The 23,774-nt window shown below is 40.6% G+C and overlaps 1 protein-coding gene across 2 annotated transcripts in view; it reads left to right on the forward strand.

The window, feature by feature from the left end:
• The window catches only part of COPG2 (COPI coat complex subunit gamma 2), a 116,777-nt gene that overhangs the window by 26,697 nt on the left and 66,306 nt on the right, over positions 1-23,774 (forward strand). For both annotated transcript variants that reach the window (XM_058724252.1, XM_058724253.1), the window contains 4 exons: positions 1,669-1,744; positions 3,114-3,206; positions 4,128-4,214; positions 5,257-5,414. In XM_058724252.1, the coding sequence (XP_058580235.1) occupies positions 1,669-1,744; positions 3,114-3,206; positions 4,128-4,214; positions 5,257-5,414 (414 nt within the window). The remainder of the gene's footprint in view (positions 1-1,668; positions 1,745-3,113; positions 3,207-4,127; positions 4,215-5,256; positions 5,415-23,774) is intronic.

A 23,774-nucleotide genomic window follows, 5' to 3' on the forward strand; every position in this document is an offset into this window, starting at 1 on the left:
GCCCTGACTTGGAACTCACATGTGGGAGGTAACATGTGAATGTTAACCAAATGGGGAGAGAACGCTCTGGGGTTAACTGTCAGCCAGTGGCTGAGAGCTAGTGGACAAATTCTTTCCTTTTCATCCCTTGGAAATGTGGTTCCAACATGTATTTCATAAGCCTCCTCAGAAGATGGCTCATCAAATAACCAGTTGCCTGTGGCAGTGACCCACTAGAGAAAATTCCTTTGTATTAAGTACCCTCCTTCTTTGTCCACCTCTCTGTCTTCCCTTCCCTCGAACACATTCCCAAACAAACTACCTGTCTGTAAGCCTTTGTCGGGGCAGCCCAAACTAAGACACGGAGCCGCGGTTGGCAAACTCTGGCCCGTGGCAAAAACTATTGCCTCCTTTTGTAAATAAAGTTTTATTGGAACACAGCCATGCCCGTTGTTTTAAATGTATTGTGCATGGCTGCTTTCATGTCACATAGAAGCCGAGGAGCGAGACCTCAGAAGATACTAAACCTGCCAAGCCTCACTTTTTATCTAATTGGAAAAATGCAAATATCTGTGAAAAAGACTAATGGATAAATTATTTATATCCCAACAGTGGAAATCTGTGTTACCATTAAAATGATATTTTAGATATATTTTGGGTTTTTAAAAATATACAGATACCTACAATTTTTTAAAGTCTGCCAATATGGAGAGATTCTTAAAATATATTAAGTGAAAAAGGGAGGTGCCAGAAGAGTGGAGATTCATTTGCATGCATTTTAATGTCTCTATGGTCGTATATATATTTTTTAGAAGTTCCTTAAGAAAACATAAGCAACTGTTCACAGAGACTGTCTAGGGTCGGTGAGGCCCAGCTTAGACTTTGTATTTTATATTTCTCTGAATGTTTTGAAAGTTTATGAAAATACTCTTATAAATAAAAAATAAAGACATTGAAGGACTATCAGTTCTCCACTAATTTCTCATCATGGCATCCTGGTGGAGTGAGTTGGAGTTGGAGGCCATTTTGGATTACGTGCGGGGGAGGTGAGTGGGGAGGGGGTGGATAGTCATTCTGGGGACAGACTAAACACAGAGGACAGGGACAGGAAGATAGGGTGAATGATGCATAAAGGCTAAAAACCTCTTTGAAGCATGGATGTGGAATTTAGTAGCTCTGTCCACACTCCTCTGCTTATTTTGGAAACTCCATAGAGAGGTCTGAAGCCATAGACAGCTGTCATTTGGGGAAAACTGTGCCTGTGAGAGGGAGCACGACTTCGTGAGTTAATCATTTTAGTCAGGCTCTTTTAAGGAGTTGTCTAGTCTGATGGGTTTTTAGGATTTGGGAGATTTCAGCCGGTGGCTCGCTATTCCATTGTCTTCATTTTTTATGCCAGTTACCAGTATCTAAAATCATATTTCATTTATGTAATATATTATCTCTTCACATTAGTACATTAGCTCCATGAAGGCAAAGACTTTGTTTTGCGCACTGCTATATTCTTAAGATTTAGAACAGCGTTCTATCCAGTCGTTTTAATATTTATCCAAAGAAGACACTCAATGAATATTTGCTGAATTCATAGCTGCATTAAGATAATTATGGGGACAATGGGAATTAGCTAGGGGTGGACTCCACACAAGAGATATCAATTGATTTCATGGTAACTCATTTGATTTTTCTTAGTCTGACTAAGGACATGACCGGAAAAGAAGATGTGTACCGAGGCCCAGCCATCAGGGCTCTCTGCAGAATCACTGATGTAAGTTCTCTTTGTTTACCGAGGCATCAAAGGGGACACCGTGTTTAGCTACAGGTGGCCGTAAATTTAATAGGATTCCCTAGTCTTGACTCTGTGAATCTTCAGTATTAGAGAAACAGGACCACCAGAAAGGCTTTTGTGCCTCCAGGCTTTTTTTTTTTTTTTTTTTTTTTTTTTTTTTTTAAACAACTTTATTATAGGATCTGGATCTCTCAGAATTTGAGGTAAAGCTTACAACAGATGACAGAGCAAGAAATAGGACAGCTTTAAGGAACTCAACAGCAAGATTTCTCCGATATTTACTATTGTGATCCATCACTTACGAGGCTCAGGCCTCCTCATTCATATATTCAGTAGAGAGAACCTAGTTAACCATCAGCCAGCCAGTGGCTTATAACCACAAAAGGTCTGAGTCCGGTGTTTAACCTTGACTCAGTCCCTCACATCTGGAGGGATGAAATTAGGCTGTCCCTTTCTGGGAACTCTTGAGTAGGAAAGGTTATCAAATGAAGGGCAGACTGGCCATTGCCAGCATATTGAATAATATTTCAGCTCTATTCATGGTTGGGTATATTTTATGTGTATGTTTACAGTCTTCTCAAGTTTTAAAGGTTGTGTAGGAGCAAATGGTAAATCTGGACCCTAGAAGGAGTAATGGAGATGGTGTGATGTGTTTTGCTGTGGCTGCCTTTGTTTTAGTATTAAATCGGTCAGCCTGAGACTGGACACTGCCCACGCTAGCCATAGGCTGTCTTTGAATATTGATCTCCGTCTGTTTACGTATCTTCATCTGCTGCTACGTTCACAGTGCTAAGCTTTCTTCCACTTAAAAAGGACTTTATTTGCAGAGGACTTCGTATTGAGGACACCCTGCAGTAGCATATTAAACATGTAATTTCTTAGAAAAAAAAACATGTAATTTCTTAGGTATCTAAAATTATCAGGGATCACATTTGATGTGTAGGGCTTTATGGGATCCGTATAAAATACATCCCCTTCGTGCAGAGATACCTTCAGGATTTCAAAAGCAGCTCCATCCCCTTCTAGGAATTTCCTTTGGAACATCCCTGAGAAGTGGAGCCTGGGCTTACACTTTTCCTCAGGCTGGGACTCTCCACACTGAGACGGTTGATTTCATTGTTGAACGGTTAATTTGCTTCCTTCCGGTCTTTCTCTTTGAAGATTCAACTTGGTTGTCTAGCTCCTGCCCGCTGCGATAGAGTTACTCTAGTAGATGGCAGTCCCTTTAACGCAGTCTAAATATTGGCACGGAAACAAATATATGACTGGTTTTTGTAAACTATTCTGGAGCCGTAGTTTTGGGTGAAGATGTGTGCTTCAACAACTGTTTCTTTATGAATGTTCTCAGGGAACAATGTTGCAGGCCATTGAAAGATACATGAAGCAGGCCATTGTGGATAAAGTCTCCAGCGTCTCCAGTTCGGCACTGGTGTCGTCCTTAGTAAGTGAACGAGTGGCCAGCTGCCTGGCTCGAGCGGGTGCTAAACAAAATATCACTGTGATTCTCTCCCACGTGAACCGTGAAACATTCAAAAAACACATTTGCGTCTCTATTACTTTATCCAAGAGTGTTTTATCAGAGCAGCGTTACAATATAGGCAGTTAAAAAGGTGACATTTCCATGTTTGAAAGGTTTTGGTAATCAGAAAGGATGGGGGGTGAGGTGGCAGACCGGGAAGACACTGAAGGTCGTTTTTGTTTTGTTTTTAATCTTCCTTTGTGACCTGAACTTGACCTCTTGCCTCTTGTATCGTCTGCTTTCCATAGTGCCCTGTGTGTGTGGTATCCTTCCATCCAAAGCCCCCTGCCCCACTTGGAAATTTCTTACTGGAAAGTGGTCTTTGTTTCAGGAATACTTTTTCTTTCTCTTTTTATCAAAACAAAATTTATGACAGCCTGAGGTCACCTTGCATTTGGTTAAAATTGGTTATTAGTGTGTGAATGGATTAGATCATCTGAACCACAAGAGTTTCTGGGTCTGCAGTGTAGGTGGTCAAGTTTTATAGCAAGGGATCTATCAGTACTGTGTGTTTTTGTTTGTGTTTTTGTTTTTCCTTCCAGGTGAGTTTCCTGGAAGTGAAACCTAGAATGTACACATTATTCAAGCACCGTCCTATTAACTAGCCCTTCCTTTCCTGTCCCTCCCCTCTCATCTTAGCCCACAAACCCCTCCTCATCTTGGAGAGAGTTTCTGGTCTATTAGTTGCGTCTGGAGTAGAGACTTGAAGTAGACTTCAAAAAGCTACAGAGTTGTCTCTTTGATTTGGAAATGTCTGTTAGTGATTTTTCTAAGAAAACCAGTTCATGTCTGTAAACCTCTAGTGACCATGCACTTTCTATTCTCGCTTTGTTCTGTGTCTAGCACATGATGAAGATAAGCTATGACGTGGTTAAACGCTGGGTCAATGAAGCCCAAGAAGCTGCTTCCAGTGATAACATTATGGTCCAGGTACTGTGATCGAGTCCCGTTAGGTCTTGAGATCAGCTTTCTTTAACCCTTCATTTCAGGGACAATTTATTGACTCCCTAGATGAGTGTTAGCGGAAGTGTAATATTAAGCAGCCTATTAGTAGGTATCCCGTTAATTAGAATTACTGTCACAGACCCTGCTAGCGTTTAATAGAAGCTGTAGGAACGTTCAGGAAAGATTCTTAAATTCAGTAGCAGTTTGAGATGCTCATTCCAGAGGTCCTTCACACTGCATTTCAGCCCCTTACGTGAAAAATAATTTGTGAAGAAGGCTGTTCAAGTCTAAGCTTTTCAGAACTTGGTTATAGTAGACATTACGCCAACAGTCAAGAGTAATTTTATTTTGTGAAACGTAACCATTTTGTTGGGAAGATCTCCTTTGGATATTCGTTAATTCCTAATTAAAAGAGAAGAGCGAAATGGTCACTGGCAATGTTATGTGAAGTACCCCATTTGTATTGGAGAGGATACTTATTCGCCCCCTTTTAATGTTTACAACTTCTGTAGGCGTATTTAGTTATGAGGAAATAGAGGAGTAATTTTTCCCTCAAGAAACCGTCTCGCTCTCTTAACTCTGATCGTTGTGTTTTTACACGAAGTGCCACGATAATTATGCTCCTTGAGCCTGCTTTAGGAGATTAATCCTTTAACTACTAACATGGCCACAGATGACTTAAAGCCACTAACAGAGACCTGTGACGCTGGTAAAGCCTTGGACCTGAGCGCCTTTGTGCTAAGGATGTATGGGGGAGTCACAAACCTGCTAGAGCCGTCTTCGGATTGTATGTCACCTCTTTAATACCACCTGTCCAGTCTGAATCTACAGTTTCTGGGGGTGAAACTCTTCTCCTTTCAGTCTTGCCTGCGCTTGATTCCGTACAAAAAAGTTGTTCTATTTGTACACATTTGACTTGGGTATCTTTTTACTAAAAATCTCGTTCCGTGTGATTTTGTTTTCCTGGAAGTTTGTCCTGTTCCTCCTCCCGCTTTCTGGATGTTACATCCTTTTTCTCGTTCTTTAGTACCATGCGCTGGGAGTCCTGTATCACCTTAAAAAGAACGATCGCCTTGCTGTTTCTAAGATGTTGAATAAGTTTACTAAATCCGGCCTCAAATCACAGTTTGCTTACTGCATGCTTATCCGAATTGCCAGTCGCTTACTAAAAGAAAATGAAGAGGGGTAAGTGCCTTCACCTACACCTAAGTGATTTTTTGTTTGCTGGCTAACGTACGTCCAGGTGTATTTCCTTGGGGGATTTTTTTGGGCTGCGCGGATTTTACAGAGATTTAGTGTTTTCCAAATTAAGAAAATTTGGGGCCTTCCAAGTCATGCAACATTTTTGGTTTTTTACCTTAATGGGTGCTTTGGTATATGTATGTAATAGATTATGATTGCCAGTAACACAATAAGATGCTGATAGGGAACAAAAAATACAGATCATAGGCGATGCAGTAATTAAATGTGAAAGCCGGGGTGACATTAAGAGTCTTATTTGTTCCTTTATTTTTGTAAAAGAATCTTGAAGTACTGCATTTAATGACTCATTTGTTGAAAGGGCATGGCGGAGGAAAAGAAATACACCATTTGTAAGGCTCTCATCTTGTTCGTGAACTGGCGTTATATTATTTGATGGTAGTCTGTGATAACAGAAGGATGAATATTGTAATCTCTTGAGTAACCACCAAAAAAAAAAAAAAAAAAAAAGGGGAGCTATCATGTAAATATCAACAAAGAAGATAAAGGGAATGTTAAAGTATTCGGTTGAGCTTCCGGCTTCTAGTAATGGTGAAAGAGCTTGGTCACATTAGCCTTACTGCAAACACTTAGATCTTCCGTACAAAAGTATGCCGCCCCCAAACAATGGGGAAGTCTACCACTATTTGAAAGCACTGGTGAGTGGTGAAAAGCAGGCAAAAACCGGAGGGAAGTTGATGCCTCAGAGACAGAGCTGTACGAAATGAGGTCTGTATATTTCTGATCAGTCTCCCGAGGTCCACAGTTCCTGGAGGTGGGATCACAGAAAGCCGTGGTATTTGCTGGACAAGAGGGGTGAGAATATAGTTTGAGATTGGAAGAGTGATGAAAACCTAGGGTGAAAACCCTGGAAAGGAGGAAGCCACGACGGGGGGAAGCCCCCAGATCGATTTCAAACTCTGCAAAAATCCTGAACTTCCCCAACGGTACAGGGGAAGACTCTAGAAAGCCTGGCAAAAAGTAGCTGTGAACTGAAAGAACTGAATGGAGAATTCAGGCGCACCTCGTGTGGAAGAGATAAAGTCTGGAGTGTGATCCTAGCCAAGTTAACTGCCTGCTAGAGAAACATCATAAATTCTCGAGTCTTTGCATCCTGTCATTCACAATGTTTCTATACAGTAAAAAAAAAAAAGACAGAAGTGCAAAGAATTTGGAAATGTGACCAACGGTTAAGAGAAAAAGCAGTCAATAGACACTGATTCTGATAGGAACCAGACATTGTAGTTAGCAGACAAAAACTTTAATAACAGACTTCTAAAAGATGCTTTAAAGACTTCAATGGGAGATAGTTATGAATGAGCAGAGGAAATGAAAACTAAAGCTCTAGAATTTCTTTTTAGTTCCTTTTTTATAGAGTCCTGTATCAGTCAGAATTGAACCAGAGAAGGAGAGCCCAAGGCAGGTAAATATATAAAGAGATTTACTACAAGGAATTGGCATTTGCGGTTTGGGGGCCTGCTACGCAAGTCCAGGATGCATTGGGCAGGCTGGAACTCACAGGCACGGGCGGAGGCTCTTGTCCGCTCCTGGAACTTCTCGTCTCACATTTTACTGTGAGCAACAAGATGAAAGCAGGTCACACCTTCAACACTGTCCTTGGAAATTTCCTCAAACGAAGAGCCGAGTTCATGGTCTGCAAGTTCTGCTTTCCACATAACTTGTAGGACACAGTTCCGCTCATCTCTCCACTAACCTGTGACAAGGATCCACCTTACTCCAGCTTACGACAATTTGTGCCCCCTTCTGCGCTCTCACAGGATTCTCCAAGACTAGATTTCTTTTTAATTCCAGTCTAGTTAGCATACAGTGTTCTATTAGTTTCAGACGTAGGTATAGTCATTCAGGAATTCTGTACGTGACTCGGTGCTCATCATAAGTGTACCCTTAATCTCCTTTGCCGGTTTTCCCCATCCCCCCACCCACTTCCTCTCTGCTAACCACCAGTTTGATCCCTATAGTTGAGTCTCTTTCCTGGTTTGCCTCTCTCCCTCTCTCTTTTTTCTTTTATTTACTTTGTTTCTTAATTATACATTTGAGTGACATCATCTAATGTTTTTGTCTTTGACCTATTTCTCAGCATTACACTCTCGAGCCCCATCCATGTTGTTGCAAATGGCGAGATTTCATTCTTCCTTACGGCTGAATGATATGTCATTGTACATACATGCCACGTCTTTATCCATTTGTTTGTCAGACACCTGGGCTGCGTCCATAGTTTGGCCATTGTAAATAATGCTGCGATAAACATAGGGGTGAAAATATCCTTTAGAATTAGTGTTTTTTTTATATTCTTTGGGTAAATACCCAGTAGTGTGATTACTGGATCACAGGGTAGTTCTATTTTCAACTTTTTGAGAAACCTCCATATTGTCTTCCACAGTGGCTGCACCAGTTTGCATTCCCACCAACAGCGCATGAAGGTTCCTTTTTCTCCGTATCCTCGCCAACAGCTGTGTTTCTTGTGTTACTTATTTTAGCCATTCTGACAGGTGTGAGGTGATATCTCGTGTTCTGATTTGCATTTCCCTGGTCATGAGTGATGTTGAGCATCTTTTCATGTGTCTCTTGGCCATCTGTATGTTGTCTTTGGAGAAATGTCTCCGTTCGTGTTTTCTGCCCATTTTTAATTGGATTGTTTGGTTTTTGTTGGGTGTTGAGTTTTAGAAGTTCTTTATCATTTTCTTAAATTTTATTTTTTAAATTTGCATCCAAATTAGCATATAGTGCTACAGTGATTTCAGGAGTAGATTCCTTAATGCCCCTTACCCATTTAGCCCATCCCCCCTCCCACAACCCCTCCAGTAACCCTCTGTTTGTTCTCCATTTTTAAGAGTCTCTTATGTTTTGTCCCCGTCCCTGTTTTTACATTATTATTGCTTCCCTTCCCTTATGTGCATCTGTTTTGTCTCTTAAAGTCCTCATGAGTGAAGTCATATGATATTTGTCTTTCTCTGACTGACTTACTTCAATTAGCATAATCCCCTCCAGTTCCATCCACATATTTGCAAATGGCAAGATTTCTTTCTTTTTGATTGCCGAGTAATACTCCATTGTGTGTATGTGTATGGAGTAATACTCCATTGTCTGTATCCGTTCATCCATCGATGGACATTTGAGCTCTTTCCATACTTTGGCTATTGTTGATAATGCTGCTATAAACATTGGGGTGCATGTGTCCCTTCGAAACAGCACACCTGTATCCCTTGGATAAATACCTAGTAGTGCAATTGCTGGGTTGTACTATTTTTAATTTGGGGGGGAACCTCCATACTGTTTTCCAGAGTGGCTGCTCCAGCTTGCATTCCCATATAAGTTCTTTATATACTTTGGATCCTAACCCTTATATCAGATAGGTCATTTGTAAATATTTTCTCCCATTTAGTAGGTTGTCTTTTAGCTTTGTTGATTGTTTCCTTTGCTGTGCAGAAGCCTTTTATGTTGATACAGTCCCAATAGTTTATTTTTGCTTTTGTTTCCCTTGCCTCAGGAGGGAAGGGAAAAGTGTTGCTGTGGCTGGTGGCAGATAATTACTCCCTGTGCTCTCTTCTGGGTTTTTTATGCTTTCAAGTCTCCCCTTTAGGTCTTTAATCCATTTTGAGTTTATTTTTGTGTATGGTGAAAGAAAGTGGTCCAGTTTCATTTTTCTGCATGCCGCTGTCCAGTTTTCCCAATACCATTTGTTGAAGAGACCGTCTTTTTCCCATTGCATATTCTTGCCTCTTTTGCCAAAGATTAGTTGACCTTATATTCATGGGTTTCTTTCTGGGCTTTTAATCCTGTTCCACTGATCTGTGTGTCTAATTTTGTGCCATTGCCATACTGTTTAGATTGCTACAGCTTTGTAGTATAACTTGAAATCTGGAATTGTGATACCTCCAGATTTGTTGTTCTTTTTCAAGATTGCTTTGTCTATTCAGGGTCTTTTGTGGTCCCATGCAAATTTTAGGATTATTCTAGGTCGGTGAAAAACGCTGTTGGTGTTTTGATAGGGATTGCATTAAATCTGTAGATTGCTTTGGGTAGAACAATATTTGTTCTTCCAATATGGGAGCATGGAATATCTTTCCATTTCTGTCATCTTCAGTTTCTTTCATCAGTATTTTATAGTTGTCAGAGTACAGGTCTTTTACCTCCTTGGTTACGTTTATGCCTAGGCATTTTATTTATTCTTGGTTCAATTGTAAACGGGATTGCTTTCTTAATTCCTTTCTGTTTCTTCATTATTAGTGTATAGAAATGAAACAGATTTCTGTACATTTTTTTTTTTTTTTGTATGCTGTGGCCTTACTGAAATATCAGTTCTAGTAGTTTTTTGGTGGAGTCTTTAGGGTTTTCTTTCTTTTTCAAAAAAATTTTTATAATATTTTTATTTTATTTATTTATTTATTTTTGAGAGACAGAGTGTGAGCAGGGGAGGGGCAGAGAGAAAGGGAGACACAGAATCCGAGGCAGGCTCCGGGCTCGGAGCTGTCAGTACAGAGCCCAACGTGGGGCTCAAACCCACAAACCATGAGATCGTGACCTGAGCCGAAGCTGGACGCTCAGCTGACTGAGCCACCCAGGTGCCCCTAATTGCTAGTAATCAGTTTAAATTTTCTATTTCTTCCTGATTCAGTTTTATTTTTACTTTTATTAAAAAATTTTTTTAAATGTTTATTTCTTAGAGAGAGAGAGAGAGAGAGAACGAGCATGAGTGTGGAAGGGTTAGAGAGAGAGGGAGACACACAATCTGAAGCAGGCTTCAGGCTCTGCGCTGTCAACACAGAGCCGGACATGGGACTCGAATTCACGATCCGTGAGATAATGACCTGAGCCTAAGTCGGGCACTTAAAACCATCTAAGCCACCCAGGAGCCCCCTGGTTCAGTTTTAGAAGGTTATGTTTGTAGAAATTTATTCATTTCTTTTAGAGTGTCCAATTTGTTGGCATATATTTTCATAACATTCTGTTAAAATCTTTTATTTTTCTGTGGTTTTGGTTATGACACCTCTTTCATTTCTGATTTTTAAATTTGAGTCTTTTTTTTTTTTAAGAGTCTGGGTAAGAGGGGCGCCTGGGTGGCGCAGTCGGTTAAGCGTCCGACTTCAGCCAGGTCACGATCTCGCGGTCCGTAGTTCGAGCCCCGCGTCAGGCTCTGGGCTGATGGCTCGGAGCCTGGAGCCTGTTTCCGATTCTGTGTCTCCCTCTCTCTGACCCTCCCCCGTTCATGCTCTGTCTCTCTCTGTCCCAAAAATAAATAAAAAACGTTGAAAAAAAAAATTTAAAAGAGTCTGGGTAAGGGTTTATCAATTTTATTGATCTTTTCAAACAGCCAGCTCCTGGTTTCATTGATCTGTTCTATTTTTTAGTTTCTATATGATTTATTTCTGCTCTAATCTTATTTCCCTCCTTCTACTGGTTTTGGATTTTTTTCTTTTTCTAGCTCCTTTAGGTGTAAGATTAGGTTGTTTATTTGAGATTTTTCTTGCTTCTTCAGTTAGGCCTGTATTGCTACAAACTTCCCTCTTAGAACTTCTTTTGTTGCATCGCAAAGATTTTGGACTGTTTTGTTTTCATTTTTATTTGTCTCCATGTATTTTATTTCCTCTTTGTTTTTTGTTTGTTTGTTTGTTTTTTGTTGGCCCTTTCATTGCTTAGTAGCATGTTATTTAACCCCCATGTATCTGCGCTCCTTCCAGATTTTTTCTTGTGCCTGACTTCTAGTTACATAGCATTGTGGTCAGAAAAGACGCACGGAAAGATTTCAGTCTTTTTGAATTTGTTGACACTTGTTTTATGGTCTAATATGTGATCTCTTATGGAGAATGTTCCATGTACACTTGAAAAGAATGTGTGTTCTTCTGTTTCGGGATGGACTCCAAGACCAGATTTCTGTAAGTGGTCTGTGAACCCTCGCTGGTGGTGTTCTTAAAGACCCCATTTCTATTAGCAGTCTGCTTAAGGCAATTTAGGCTTTCTTCTTCATGCTCCCTGAAATTCTAGCAGCCTTTACCGACTGCTTGCTTCCAAAGACAGTTTCCCAGTTTAAGGTTTTTGTTACAGTAGCACCTCGCCGTCGGGTACCAAAGTCTGAATTGGTTTTTTATTGCTGCCATGGCAAATGACCACGAATGTAATGGCTATTACAATGTGCGTGTATGATCTCGTGGTTCTGTAGGTTAGACAGAAGTCTCATGGGTTAAAAGAATGTTAGCAGGAATGCTGATGCTAACTGGAGGCTTTGGGGAAGAATCCACTTCGAATCTCATTTCGGTTGTTGGCTCAACTCATTTCTTTGCGGTCAGAGATTGGTAGGTCCCTATTTGCTTACCCACCTTCAGGCAGCGGTTGGTCTGTGTCATGTTCCGGGCAGGAAGGCACGAACGTCTCCGGGGCCATTCTGCCTGCCACACAGATGGTAACAGAAATGGGTAATTGCTGGATAGACTTAGCACCAGGCTAGAGGTGGCTAACAAAATGGCGAAAGAGTTGGTGAATTTGAAGGGAGAGGAATAGAAAGCAACTAATTTGAGGGAACACAGAAAACAGGTTAAAGAAGAATAAACAGCTACAGAGAACTGTGGGATACTATCAACTGGTGTGCCACCTGGGATGTAATTGGAATTCCTGAGGAAGATGTGAGAGACTGGGGTGAAAGAGAGAGAGAGAGATATACGAAGAAATAATGAACAAATTTCCCAGTATGCGTTTATTCTAGCAGTGCAAGGTTCCGTTAACAGTCAAAAATCAACATAACGTTCCTCATTCAAAGAATAAAGGAGAATAGTCTCAGTATCATAATGGATGCAACAAAAGCACTTGATAAAAATCAGCGGCAATTTGTGATTAAAAAATCTCTTTTCAAAGCAAAGAATAGAAGGGAACACCATCATTCTGATAAGGTACCAAAAAATCTCCAGTAAACTTTGTACTTATTGGTGGACTATTAAAGGTTTTCCTCCTTGAGATTGTAAATGAAACAGAGAATGCCTGATAATTCTATTTTTTAGCAACATCTTACTGGAAGTCATACTTGGTACAATAAGAAAAAAAAATAAGGATTTGAAAGAGGACATAAAATTGCCTTTGCGGACAGCATGATTTTGTATATAGAAAATGTAAAATCTAGGGGCGCCTGAGTGGCTCCGTCGGTTAAGCGTCCAACTTCAGCTCAGGTCATGATCTCACAGCTCGTGGGTTCAAGGCCCACACTGGGCTCTGTGCTGAAAGCTCAGAGCCTCCTGCATCATATTCTGTGTCTCCCTCTCTCTGCCCTTCTCCTGCTCACACTCTGTCTCTCCCTGTCTCTCTCTCTCTCAAAAATAAACAAACATTAAAAAAAAAAAAAAAAAGAAGGGGCGCCTGGGTGGCTCAGTCGGTTAAGCGTCCGACTTCGGCTCAGGTCACGATCTCACGGTATGTGAGTTCGAGCCCCGCGTCGGGCTCTGTGCTGACTGCTCAGAGCCTGGAGCCTGTTTCAGATTCTGTGTCTCCCTCTCTCTCTGACCCTCCCCCGTTCATGCTCTGTCTCTCTCTGTCTCAAAAATAAATAAACGTTAAAAAAAAAAAAAAAGAAAATGTAAAATATCTATTAGCTATCAGGATTGATATGTAAATTTATCAAGGTTACTGGGTAGGTTAGTATCCAAAATCAGTTTAATTTCTATATTCCAGTAACCACTCAATAAAGTAAAATTTTGAAAAGATGGTACCATTTGTATTGAAATCAGATCCTTATGAATAAATCTACAAATTGTATACATCTCTACACAGAAAATCATAAAATGTTATTGAAATATGACTTGAATAAATGGAGGGATATATCCTGTTCTTAGGGTGGAATATTCAGTACTATAAAAATGTCACATCTTATTTTGTTCTGCAGATTCAATGAACCCCCAATCAGAATCTCCGTTGTCTTCGTTTAAATATCAAACAGAAATGCATACATTCGTGGGTCAAATGACATACCAAGGATACCTCTAGTACTGTTACTCAGTCCAAGTAGAAGCAGTCCAGATGTCGGACAAAGTTAGAATCAAAAACTAAATTGTGTTATAGTCATACAGTTAATAGTATACAACAGTGGAAATGAACAAATTACTGCTAAATGCAACCACAGTGTGGATACATTGAAGTCCCACACAAACAGATACAATCTGTATGGTTCTCTTTGTGTTAATTTCAGACTTGATAGACACAACTCACCTACGGCATTAAAAGTCCGTATTTATCTGTAGGGCAGAAGCACGCTAGTGCCTGGAAGGTGGCATGTAGGGGGCTTCTGATGGGCTTGAAATACTCATTTCCTTTATCATTCTAGGTTTGTAATAATTCCCCTTGGATTTAGTTATCTGCCATTGTATAACACATTACTGAAAAACCTAACCGGATTAAAAGGACAAATACTTCTTTTCCCACATGATTTTTGTGGGCCGGAGATTTGGGAGTGTTCTCAGCTGGTGCCTCCTTGAGGTCTTTCGTGAGGCTGCAGTCCAGATGTTGGCCGAAGTTGTGGTCATCAGAAGGCATGAGGGAAGCTGGAGAATCTGCCTCCGGGGTCACTCACTCTCGTGACTGGTGCCTTGGTGCAGGCTGTTGGCAGGACGCCTGAGTCCCTTGCCATGTAGACCTCTCCATGGGGCTGGTCAGTGTCCTTATAACATTGTGGCTGGCTTCCCCCACAGTGAGGGATACAAGAGAGCACAAAGTGCAAGGCACAATTATTTTTATGAACAAAATATTCATAGACACCTAGTCTTTGAAGCCAGACCCCAACATTTCTGCAGTATTCCGTTGGATAAAAAAGGTCAGCTCTGTTCAGCGTGGCTCGGGACTAGAAAAGGGAATGAATACCAGAAACCAAGAATCACCGGGGGCCTCTTCAAGGTCAGCTGCTATATTATTAGTATGCTACAACCGCTGTGACAAAATACCACAGACGAGGGGGCTTAAACAACAGAAACTTATTTGCTCACAGTTCTGGAGTCTAGGAAATCCAAGATTAGAGTGCCAAGAGGGTTGGTGTATGGTGAGAGCTCTCCCTGGGGCTGGAGAGGGCTACTGTCTCACAGTGCGCTCATGTGATCTTTTGGTTCATTTGTATACACACACACACACACACACACACACACACACACACACACTCGTGTGCGTGCACAGATTGGGGGGCCAGAGCAAGTGCTGTGTTATCTCTCCTTTAAAGACACTAATCCTTTCAGATCAGGACTTTACCTTTATGACCTCATTTAACCTTAGTTACTTCCCTAGAGGGCCCATCTCCAAATAGAGTCACACACCGTGGGTTAGGGCTTGAATATGAATTTGAGGGGGCGGGGGGGGAGACAAATATTTTGTGGACTTTTCTATGATTTTGTTATAATCGAATACAAAGTTAACCCTTTTAAACGGCTGATCATTTCTCAGACCTGTAGAAAGATATGATCTTTCGAGTAAATGCACGTGGGTGCACACACACAGCACGAAATGCTAAGTAGAATGAAGTGTAAAGATAAGTAAACAAGCACATTCTAACGCTGCATTTTTTTTTTAAACAAGGGAAAAATTCTAAAAGTTCTTTGAAACCAAAGGTATTTAACCTATAGTTTTACTTTAGGTTTCTTTGTAGCATTGCGCGCAAGGCAGCAACGGTGTCTTCGTAGTGCTGTGGGAAGAGAACTGTCAAACTAGAATTCTATACTCAGCCAAACTATCATCCAACAGCAAGGGTGAAAGAAAGGTATTTTTTTTTTTTTTTTTTTTTTTTGGGACAGAGAGAGACAGAGCATGAACGGGGGAGGGGCAGAGAGAGAGGGAGACACAGAATCCCAAGCCAGGATTCAGGCTCTGAGCTGTCAGCACAGAGCCCGACACGGGGCTCGAACTCACGGACCGCGAGATTGTGACCTGAGCTGAAGTCGGACGCTTAACCGACTGCGCCACCCAGGCGCCCCAAGAAAGGTATCTTTAAACAGAAGGATTTACCATAAATAGTTTGTCAATCACTTTGTAAGAATTAGTCAAAGATTTACTCCAGCATGAACAAATACCTACTCAGAAGGCAGTAGTGGGATTGAAGGAGTACGATGAATATGGAGTTAGGATAAGCAGTAGTAATCATAAATAGATGATATTTTAACTTTGTAAAGTTTAATAACAATCTCAAAGATTCCAGAAGACAGCAATATGATAAATACTGGTGTTGAAGGCAGTTCTACATGGTAGTCAAAGCGTGCTAAGTGTGTTTGTTTTGGTCTGGTTTGGGAGGAATATGTTGTCGATTATTACTTATAAATATTTATTTATTTAAATCATCTGTATCCCACAACGTGGGGCTTGAACTCACGACCCCAAGACCAAGAGTTGAATACTCTCCTGACTGAGCCAGTCAGACACCCCAAGATGTTAATTATTAATGTTAAACTTTGTCAGAAAAACATACGGATTCGTAACTAAGACTGTAAATGGAATGCAAAGCTTTAAAAATGGTGACATAGGGGCACCTCAGTGGCCCTGTCGGTTAAGCGTCTGACTCTTGATTTTAGCTCAGGTCATGTTCTTACAGTTCATGAGATTGAGATCCACATCGGGCTCTGCCTTGACAGCATGGAGCCAGCTTGGGATTCTCTCTCTCCCTCTCCCTCTCTGCCCCTCTCCCACTTGGACGCGTGTGTGCGTGCACACTCTCTCTCAAAATAAAAACGTTAAAAAAATAGAAGTATTGAAATAAAAACGGAATGAAGAAAATTTGAAGTTTAGTGGAAAACAAGGGAGTATATAAATAGAAGAAAACCAAATAAGTTGGGCAGAATTCAGTGTAAATTTATTAGTTGTCTCTTGCTATGTGACAAATTTGTGCCAAACTTAGCAGCTTATAACAGACATCATCTCGTAGTATCTGTGGTCAGGGATCTGCAAGTGGCTTAGCTTCTGGTTTGGTCCAGGGTCCTCATGAAGCCCCAGTCGAGCCATCAGCCAGAGCTGCACCCACCTAGGTCTGGAAGATCCGCTTCCAATTTTGCTCATGTAGTTGTTGACAAGCCTCAGTTTCTCCTTGGCTGTTGGCCAGATGCTTCAGTTTCTCACTTTGGCAGCCTGTGTGTAGGCTGCTCGAACGTCCCCACAGCATGGCAGTGGCTCTTCCCAAAGTAAGTGAATTGGAGGAGAGGTTCAGATGGGAGCTGCAGGGTGTTATAACCTCATCTCGAAAGGGACATGGCCTCACCTCTGGTGTGTTCCCTTGGTTACAGAGACCAAGTCTGGTATAATGTGGGAGGGGACTGCACAGGGATGTGGATATTTTCAAAAGTAGAGATTTGGGGGGACCATTATAGAGACTGCCTAGCAAACAAAAGTATTTTCAGTGTAATAAATGGAGGTAGGCTTGCTGACATTATTAAAGGATTACTTAATAAAAGAGTGGCCGGTCAGGTAAACAAAATAAGAGATCTATTATATAGCCTTTCACAAAAGACATGTCTAAACAGAAGGACAAGGAAACACTTAAAATCTATCAAAAATACATGCTTGATATATACGAACACTAATTGCTGCTTAGCAATAGTAATACAAGCCGGAATAGGAATCAGGATTTAGAGCATTAAAAAGGACAAAGTGGGATTTTGTATTGTGACAAAAGAAATGATCTAAAAAATGATGTCACAGGAACGAACTTGTATGTACAGTGGACCCTTGAACACGGGTTTGAACTGCGTCGTCCAGTTATACATGGATTTTTTTTCCCGATAAATACAGTACAGTACATAACTGTATTTTTCTTCTGATTTTTTTTAAGTGTATTAATTTATTTTGAGAGAGAGCAAGCAGGGGAAGGTCAGAGGGAGGGGGGGGGAGAGAGAGAGAGAGAGAGAGAGAGAGAGAGAGAGAGAGAGAGAGAGAGAGAATGAATCCCAAGTAGGCTCCGCAGTGTTAGTGCAGAGCCCAGCAGGAGGCTCGAACTCAAGAACCGAATCCAGAGATCATGACCTGAACTGAAATCAATGTCCGACACTTAGCTGACTGAGCCACTCAGGCGCTCCTTCCTTCTGCTTTTCTTAACATTTTCTTTTCTCTGGCTTTATTGTAAGCATACAATATACAATGCATCTAATCTGTAAAATATGTGCTAATTGACTATGGCTAACTGTTGCTATGGCTTCCAGTTAATAGTAGGCTATTAGTAGTTAAGTTTTGGGGAGAGTCCAAAGTTCCACATGAATTTTCAACTGCTTAGTGGTTCAGTGCCCCTCATCCCTGCACTGCTCAAGTACAGTTAAGTACTAAGTATTAACTGTACTTAATAACATTGCTTCAAAATATGTGCATCTTAAAGAAATACAAGAAATTAAGTTCGGGAGACTGTAAACACTTCTCTCTCAGAAACTGACAAATCATACTCTAAAAAGGTAAGACTGTAGTTGATCTGTAGATCACTGATAACAAAATTGACCTCATATTTAGAACCCTATATTCAAGAGAGAATTTAAAATTTTTTAAATTGAGAAACATACATCTAGAGAATTGCATAAGACTCATAGTCGTATTCCGTACATTGTATCCAATTGCTGTTAGAACACCCAGGTAACTGGCCCTATGTGTTAGGTAGTTGTATGTTTCTGGTATCCCAGAAATGTGATATACATCCTTCTTGATCATACCCACCCCCGGTAGAAATCACTATTCTGATATTTACGGTAGTAATTGCTTGGCTCTTTCTTTAGATTTTTTACCCCGCGTATGCATTCATAAACAATAAGGTTTCGTTTTGAACATTATGTCAGTAGAATCATGCTATAGTTTCTATCTTGTTTGTTTGTTTGTTTGTTTTTTCACTCAGTATTTCTGTCTAAGATTTACCCTTGTTTCTACCGGAGGTCTGGTTCATTTTAATTGTACATTTCCTTGACTGAATCCTTCCAGGCTTATTTATATTCATTCTTCTGTTAGTGGGCATTTGGGTTGTTTTCGGTTTTGAGCACTTACTAATGAAATGGCAGCAAACAGCATTCCTGTACCTACACCACACCGCCTCATTACCATAGCTTTCTCTCTTTATATGTAAGCATTTATTTCTGTAGGGTATGTCTCTAGGAATGGAATTGGCAGATCATTGTTGGACTGTTTTTCAAAGTGATTGTACCAATTTACATTCCAGCCAGGCAGGTGAGATTTCCTGAGGCCAAGACTTGATGTCAAATTTTAAATTAATCAGAGGGGTATATTAGATTTTGTTTATTGAGATATAACTCGGATACCGTAAAATTCACTTTTTTAAAAGTGTATAATTCAGTGGTCTTTTTTTTTTTCTTTTTCAGTTTATGTATTTATTTTGAGAGAGAGAGCAAGCATGTGTAGGGGAGGGGCAGACAAAGAGAATCCCAAGCAGTCTCCACACTGCCAGCACGGAGGCCGACATGGGGCTCGAACTCACAAATCAGGAGGTCGTGGCTTGAGCCGAAATCAAGAGTCAGATGCTTAACGGACTGAGCCACCCAGGTGCTCCTGATTCAGTGGTCTTTAGTATATTCACAAAGTTATCTACCCACCACCACTGAAACCAGAACGTTTTCATCACGTGAAAAAGAAACCCCCAACCCACTATCAGTCACTCCCTATTCCCCCCTCCTCTCAGCCCCTGGAAAGCAATCTGCTTCCTGTCCCTCTGGAGTTACCTGTTCTAGACACTTAATATAAATGGGATCATGCAATATGTGGTCTTTTGTCTCTGGTTTCTTTCACTTACAGTAACGTTTTCAAGGTTCATCTATATTATACAAGTATCGGTACTTGATTTTTATGGCTGAATGATATTCCATTGAGAAGCTATCCCATATTTTTATTTACCCATTTATTTGTTGGTGGACATTTGGGTTGTTTCCACTTTCCAGCTTTTATGTATAATGCTACTGTGAACAGTCATGCATAGTTTTTTATGTGAATATGTTTTTCCATTCTCTTGGGCATATACCTAGGAATAGAGTTGCTGTGTCATAACGTAACTCTGTGTTTAACTTTCTGAGGGGAACTGCCAAACTCTTTTCCAAAATGGGTGCATCATTTTACATTCTTGCCCACCATGCACGAAGGTTCCAATGTCTCCACATCCCCACCGATACTCATTATTGTCTTTGTTGTTATATATCTCATAGTAGGTGTGATGAAGTGTATTTCATTGTGGTTATTTTTTTCCATTGAAAAAATTTTATTGAAAAAAAATTGTACAAATAAGTTCTTGGCTTGACAGTAACAAAAGCTGCATTTCATTAATGACTAATAGTGTTGAGTATCTTTTCATGTGCTTATTGGGCATTTGTATGTCTTTGAAGAATGGTGACTCAGTCATATCCTTTGCTCCTTTTAAAAATTGGGTTATTTGTCTTTTATTGAGTTGTAATCATTAACCAAATACATTTTGGATACTAGATCTTTATTAGATACATAATTTGCAAAGATTTCCTCCCATTCTGTGGGCTTTTTAGTTTCCTGGTTGTGTCCTTTGAAGTACCGAAGTGTTAAATTTTGATGAAGTCCAATTTGTCTAGCTTTTTGTTTGTTTGTTTGTTTGGTTTTTTTTGGTTGTTTGTGCTTCCGGTATTGTACTAAAGAAACCATTGTCCAATCCAGGGTCATGAAGATTTATACCTGTGCAGTCTTCTAAGAGTCTTATAATTTTATCTTTTACATTTAGGTCTTTGATACATTTTGAGGTATCTTCGTATATAGTGTGAGGTAGGGGTCCAGTTTCATTCTTTTGCATGTGGGTATCTGGTTGAAATAGGAGTTTGCAGTTGTCTAAGCATTGTTTGGTTTTAATTTGTAATTCCCTAATTACTGATGAGTTTGGGAAACGTTTTCTGTGTTTATTAACCATTTGAATATCCTTTCTGTTGAAATACCCAGTTTTTTATTGGGTTATCTGCCTTATTCGTACTGATTTCTGGGAGTTCTTTTTTGGTTGTTATGTTGCAAATAGCTTTTCCCATTCAGGTTTGTTCTCTCTCTCCTGGTGTCTTAATGAACAGAACTTCTTTAATGTAGTCACATTGATCAATCTTTGACTTTTGGAATACTGTTTTTGGTGTCTTGCTGAAGACATCTTCTACCCCAAGGTCTCAAATATATTTTCTATGATATTTTTTATAAGCATTATCTCTTAAGATAAAGATAAACTTAAGATAAACTTTTTTAAAGGTCTATTTATTTATTGGAGAGAGAGCGAGAGAGCAAGAGAGAGAGAGCGAGCCTGAGCCTAAGTATGAGCTCTCGAGGGAGGAGCAGAGGGAGAGGGAGAAAGAATCCCAAGCCAGCTCTGAATTGTCAGTGCAGATCTCAATGCGGGCTCAAACTCAGGAACCACGGGATCATGACCTGAGCCAAAACCAAACTGGACGCTTAACCGACTGAGCCACCCAGGCACCCTGCATTATAGTTTTAGCTTTCATGTTTTAGGTCTATAAACTACTTGGAATTGTTTTTTGGATATGGTATGAGGTAGCAATTTAACTCCCCAGCCATGGCTACTGAGTAGTCCTGGTACCATTTGTTGAAATACCTGTTCGGGGCGCCTGGGTGGCGCAGTCGGTTAAGCGTCCGACTTCAGCCAGGTCACGATCTCGCGGTCCGTTGAGTTCGAGCCCCGCGTCGGGCTCTGGGCCGATGGCTCGGAGCCTGGAGCCTGTTTCCGATTCTGTGTCTCCCTCTCTCTCTGCCCCTCCCCCGTTCATGCTCTGTCTCTCTCTGTCCCAAAAATAAATAAAAAACGTTCAAAAAAAAAAAATTAAAAAAAAAAAAAAAAAAAAAAAAAAAAAAAAAAGAAATACCTGTTCGTATCCACTGCTATACAATGTCAGCTTTGTCATAAATCAGGTATCCTTGTACACACTGTTCTGTTTCTGGGGTCCTGGGCTCCACTGCTCTATACTTCTGTTTCCACCCCAGCAACACATTCTTTATTATCACAGCTTTATCATAACGTCGATAGACGGTAGACCAGATCCTCCCTTATTCCGCAGGAGCGTCTCCCGGCTCTTGTTTTGCATCCTTATTTTTCTGTGTAGTTTTATCAGGGATTGTTTAGCCTGGCCCTCAGTCCAGTTTGCCTCTTCCTGGGATGCTTCCACCAAGGGCATTAATAACAACCTCCGAGTTGTCACCTGGGCAGTGCTGTTCCCCAGATTTTTCACTCATTAGGACTTCAGGGCTATTTCTCACAGGTAGTTAGTGAGACCAGCCATCCCGGTACTGCCAAAATGCCAAAATGTGTCTTTGACCTCTGGCCCTTTGATTGACTTCCAGAAACCACAGTAGAAACCTGACTTGATGTCCACCTTGCTGTAACAGTTTTTACGCAAGTAAGCACAAATGTCCAAGAAAAACTCACATATAGCCTACTGGAATAACATTCATGAGGGGAAACCCATAGAGACTGACGCAATATCTGATGCACCGGGTCCCCCATTGTTCATTCATTCTGCTTCAGTGTGCAGAGGTCTCTCAGGGCAGTTTTCACACCCTGAGAGAGGGATCATGACCCTTGGGCTTTGTGGGTTTTAAACCGCATTAAGCACAGAAACACCACCTACTCACTGTTGTGAGCAGGGGAGGGATGGGGAAGTAATATAATATGATAGACATTACATCTGATGCCACAGCGGGGAAAAAATTGTAAGAGACCACCATGAACAATGGTATGAGAAATTGTAAGAGATCACCAGATAGAACCTGTTGTGACAGTGTCATTTTTTCGGGGAAACAGCCCTTCCGGGGCATCATGGTCTGGGCTGCAAATCTTGCAGCTGTATGATGTAGCACGTTAGTAGCAGGAATCTTCTTCTTTCAGGGTTGGGGAAGTACCAGTCCTTCTTCCCTTGGCATGATGGGAAGGAGCTCCAGTCTAAGCTTTGTGCTTGACCAGGACTGATTGCCTTACACACTTGACTGAGTCCAGTTGTCATAGAGGAACTAACTTCTTTTGGGGGTTGGCCAGCAGATCAGTTTGGGATGAAATGACCCTTACCCCTCACTTGTTAATTCTCAGAATTACCATGGCAGTTCTTTTTGATTTTGTATGTCTCCTGGCATAGATGCCATTTTAAAAACTTACAATTTTTCACTATAAACTTCCCACTCAGTTCTGCTTTCTTGCATGTATTTGTTGTCTCTTATTTTCTAATTTTCATTTTGATTTCCTCTTTGAGCCATTGGTTGTTCAAGAGTGTGTGGTTTACTTTCTACGTATTTGTGAATGTGCCAGTTTTCCTTTCGTTACTGATTTCTAGTCTCTTTTTATAAGTTTATTTAATTTATTTTGAGAGAGCGTGTGCATGTGCACCCTTGCACGAAGGGTGGGAAAGGATGGGCAAAGAGGAGAGAGAGAGAGAGAGAGAGAGAGAGAGAGAGAGAGAGAACATGTACGAGAGAGAGAGAACATGTACGAGAGATTATCCCAAGCAGGCTCCGTGCTGTCAGCGCAAAGCCCAGCGCGAGGCTCAATCTCATAAACAGTGAGATCCTGACCTGAGATCAAGAGACAGGCGCTTAACCGACTGAGCCACCCAGGTGTCCCGATTTCTTGTTTTATTTCATTGTGATGAGAAAAGATACTTGGTATGATTTTAATCTTCTTAAACTTGTGAAGACTTGTTTTGTGACCTAACAGGTGATCAATCCCGGAGAATGTTCTTGGTGCTCTTGGGAAGAATGTGTATCCTGCTGCCATTGGGTAGAATGTTCTGTATATGTCAGGTCCATTTGGTCTGTGACGTTATTCCAATCCACTTGATTTTCTCTGGATGTTGTATCCATTATTGAAAATAGAGTCTTGAAGTGTTTTACTATTATTGTATTGCTGTGTTTCCCATCAGATATGTCAATGTTTGCTTTATATATTTAGGTTTTTGAAAACTGTTTTGACTGTTTGGTCCTTGTGTTTCTGTATAAATTTTAGGAACAGCTTTGCATGTCTGCAACAAAAGACTGCCAGCATTTTGGTAGGGATTACATTGAATAGAACAATAGACCTACTTTGAATAAATCATTTTGGGAGAATTGCCATCTTGATATTGAGTCTTCCAGTCCATGATCAGAGACTGCTTCTGAAATTACTTAGATTTCTCAGCAGGCTTTTGTAGTTTTCGGTGGGAAGGTCTTGCACTGTTTTATTAAATGCATTTCTAAGTATTTTATTCTTTTCGATGTTATTATGAATGGAATTACTAATTTCATTTTGGATTATTGTTGTCAATATATAGAAATACAGTTGATTTTTGCAGGTTCACCTTGTATCCTGTAGCCTTGCTATGGTCATTT

This window comes from Neofelis nebulosa, chromosome 4, assembly GCF_028018385.1.
Source record: "Neofelis nebulosa isolate mNeoNeb1 chromosome 4, mNeoNeb1.pri, whole genome shotgun sequence".
Taxonomy (NCBI): Eukaryota; Metazoa; Chordata; class Mammalia; order Carnivora; family Felidae; genus Neofelis; species Neofelis nebulosa.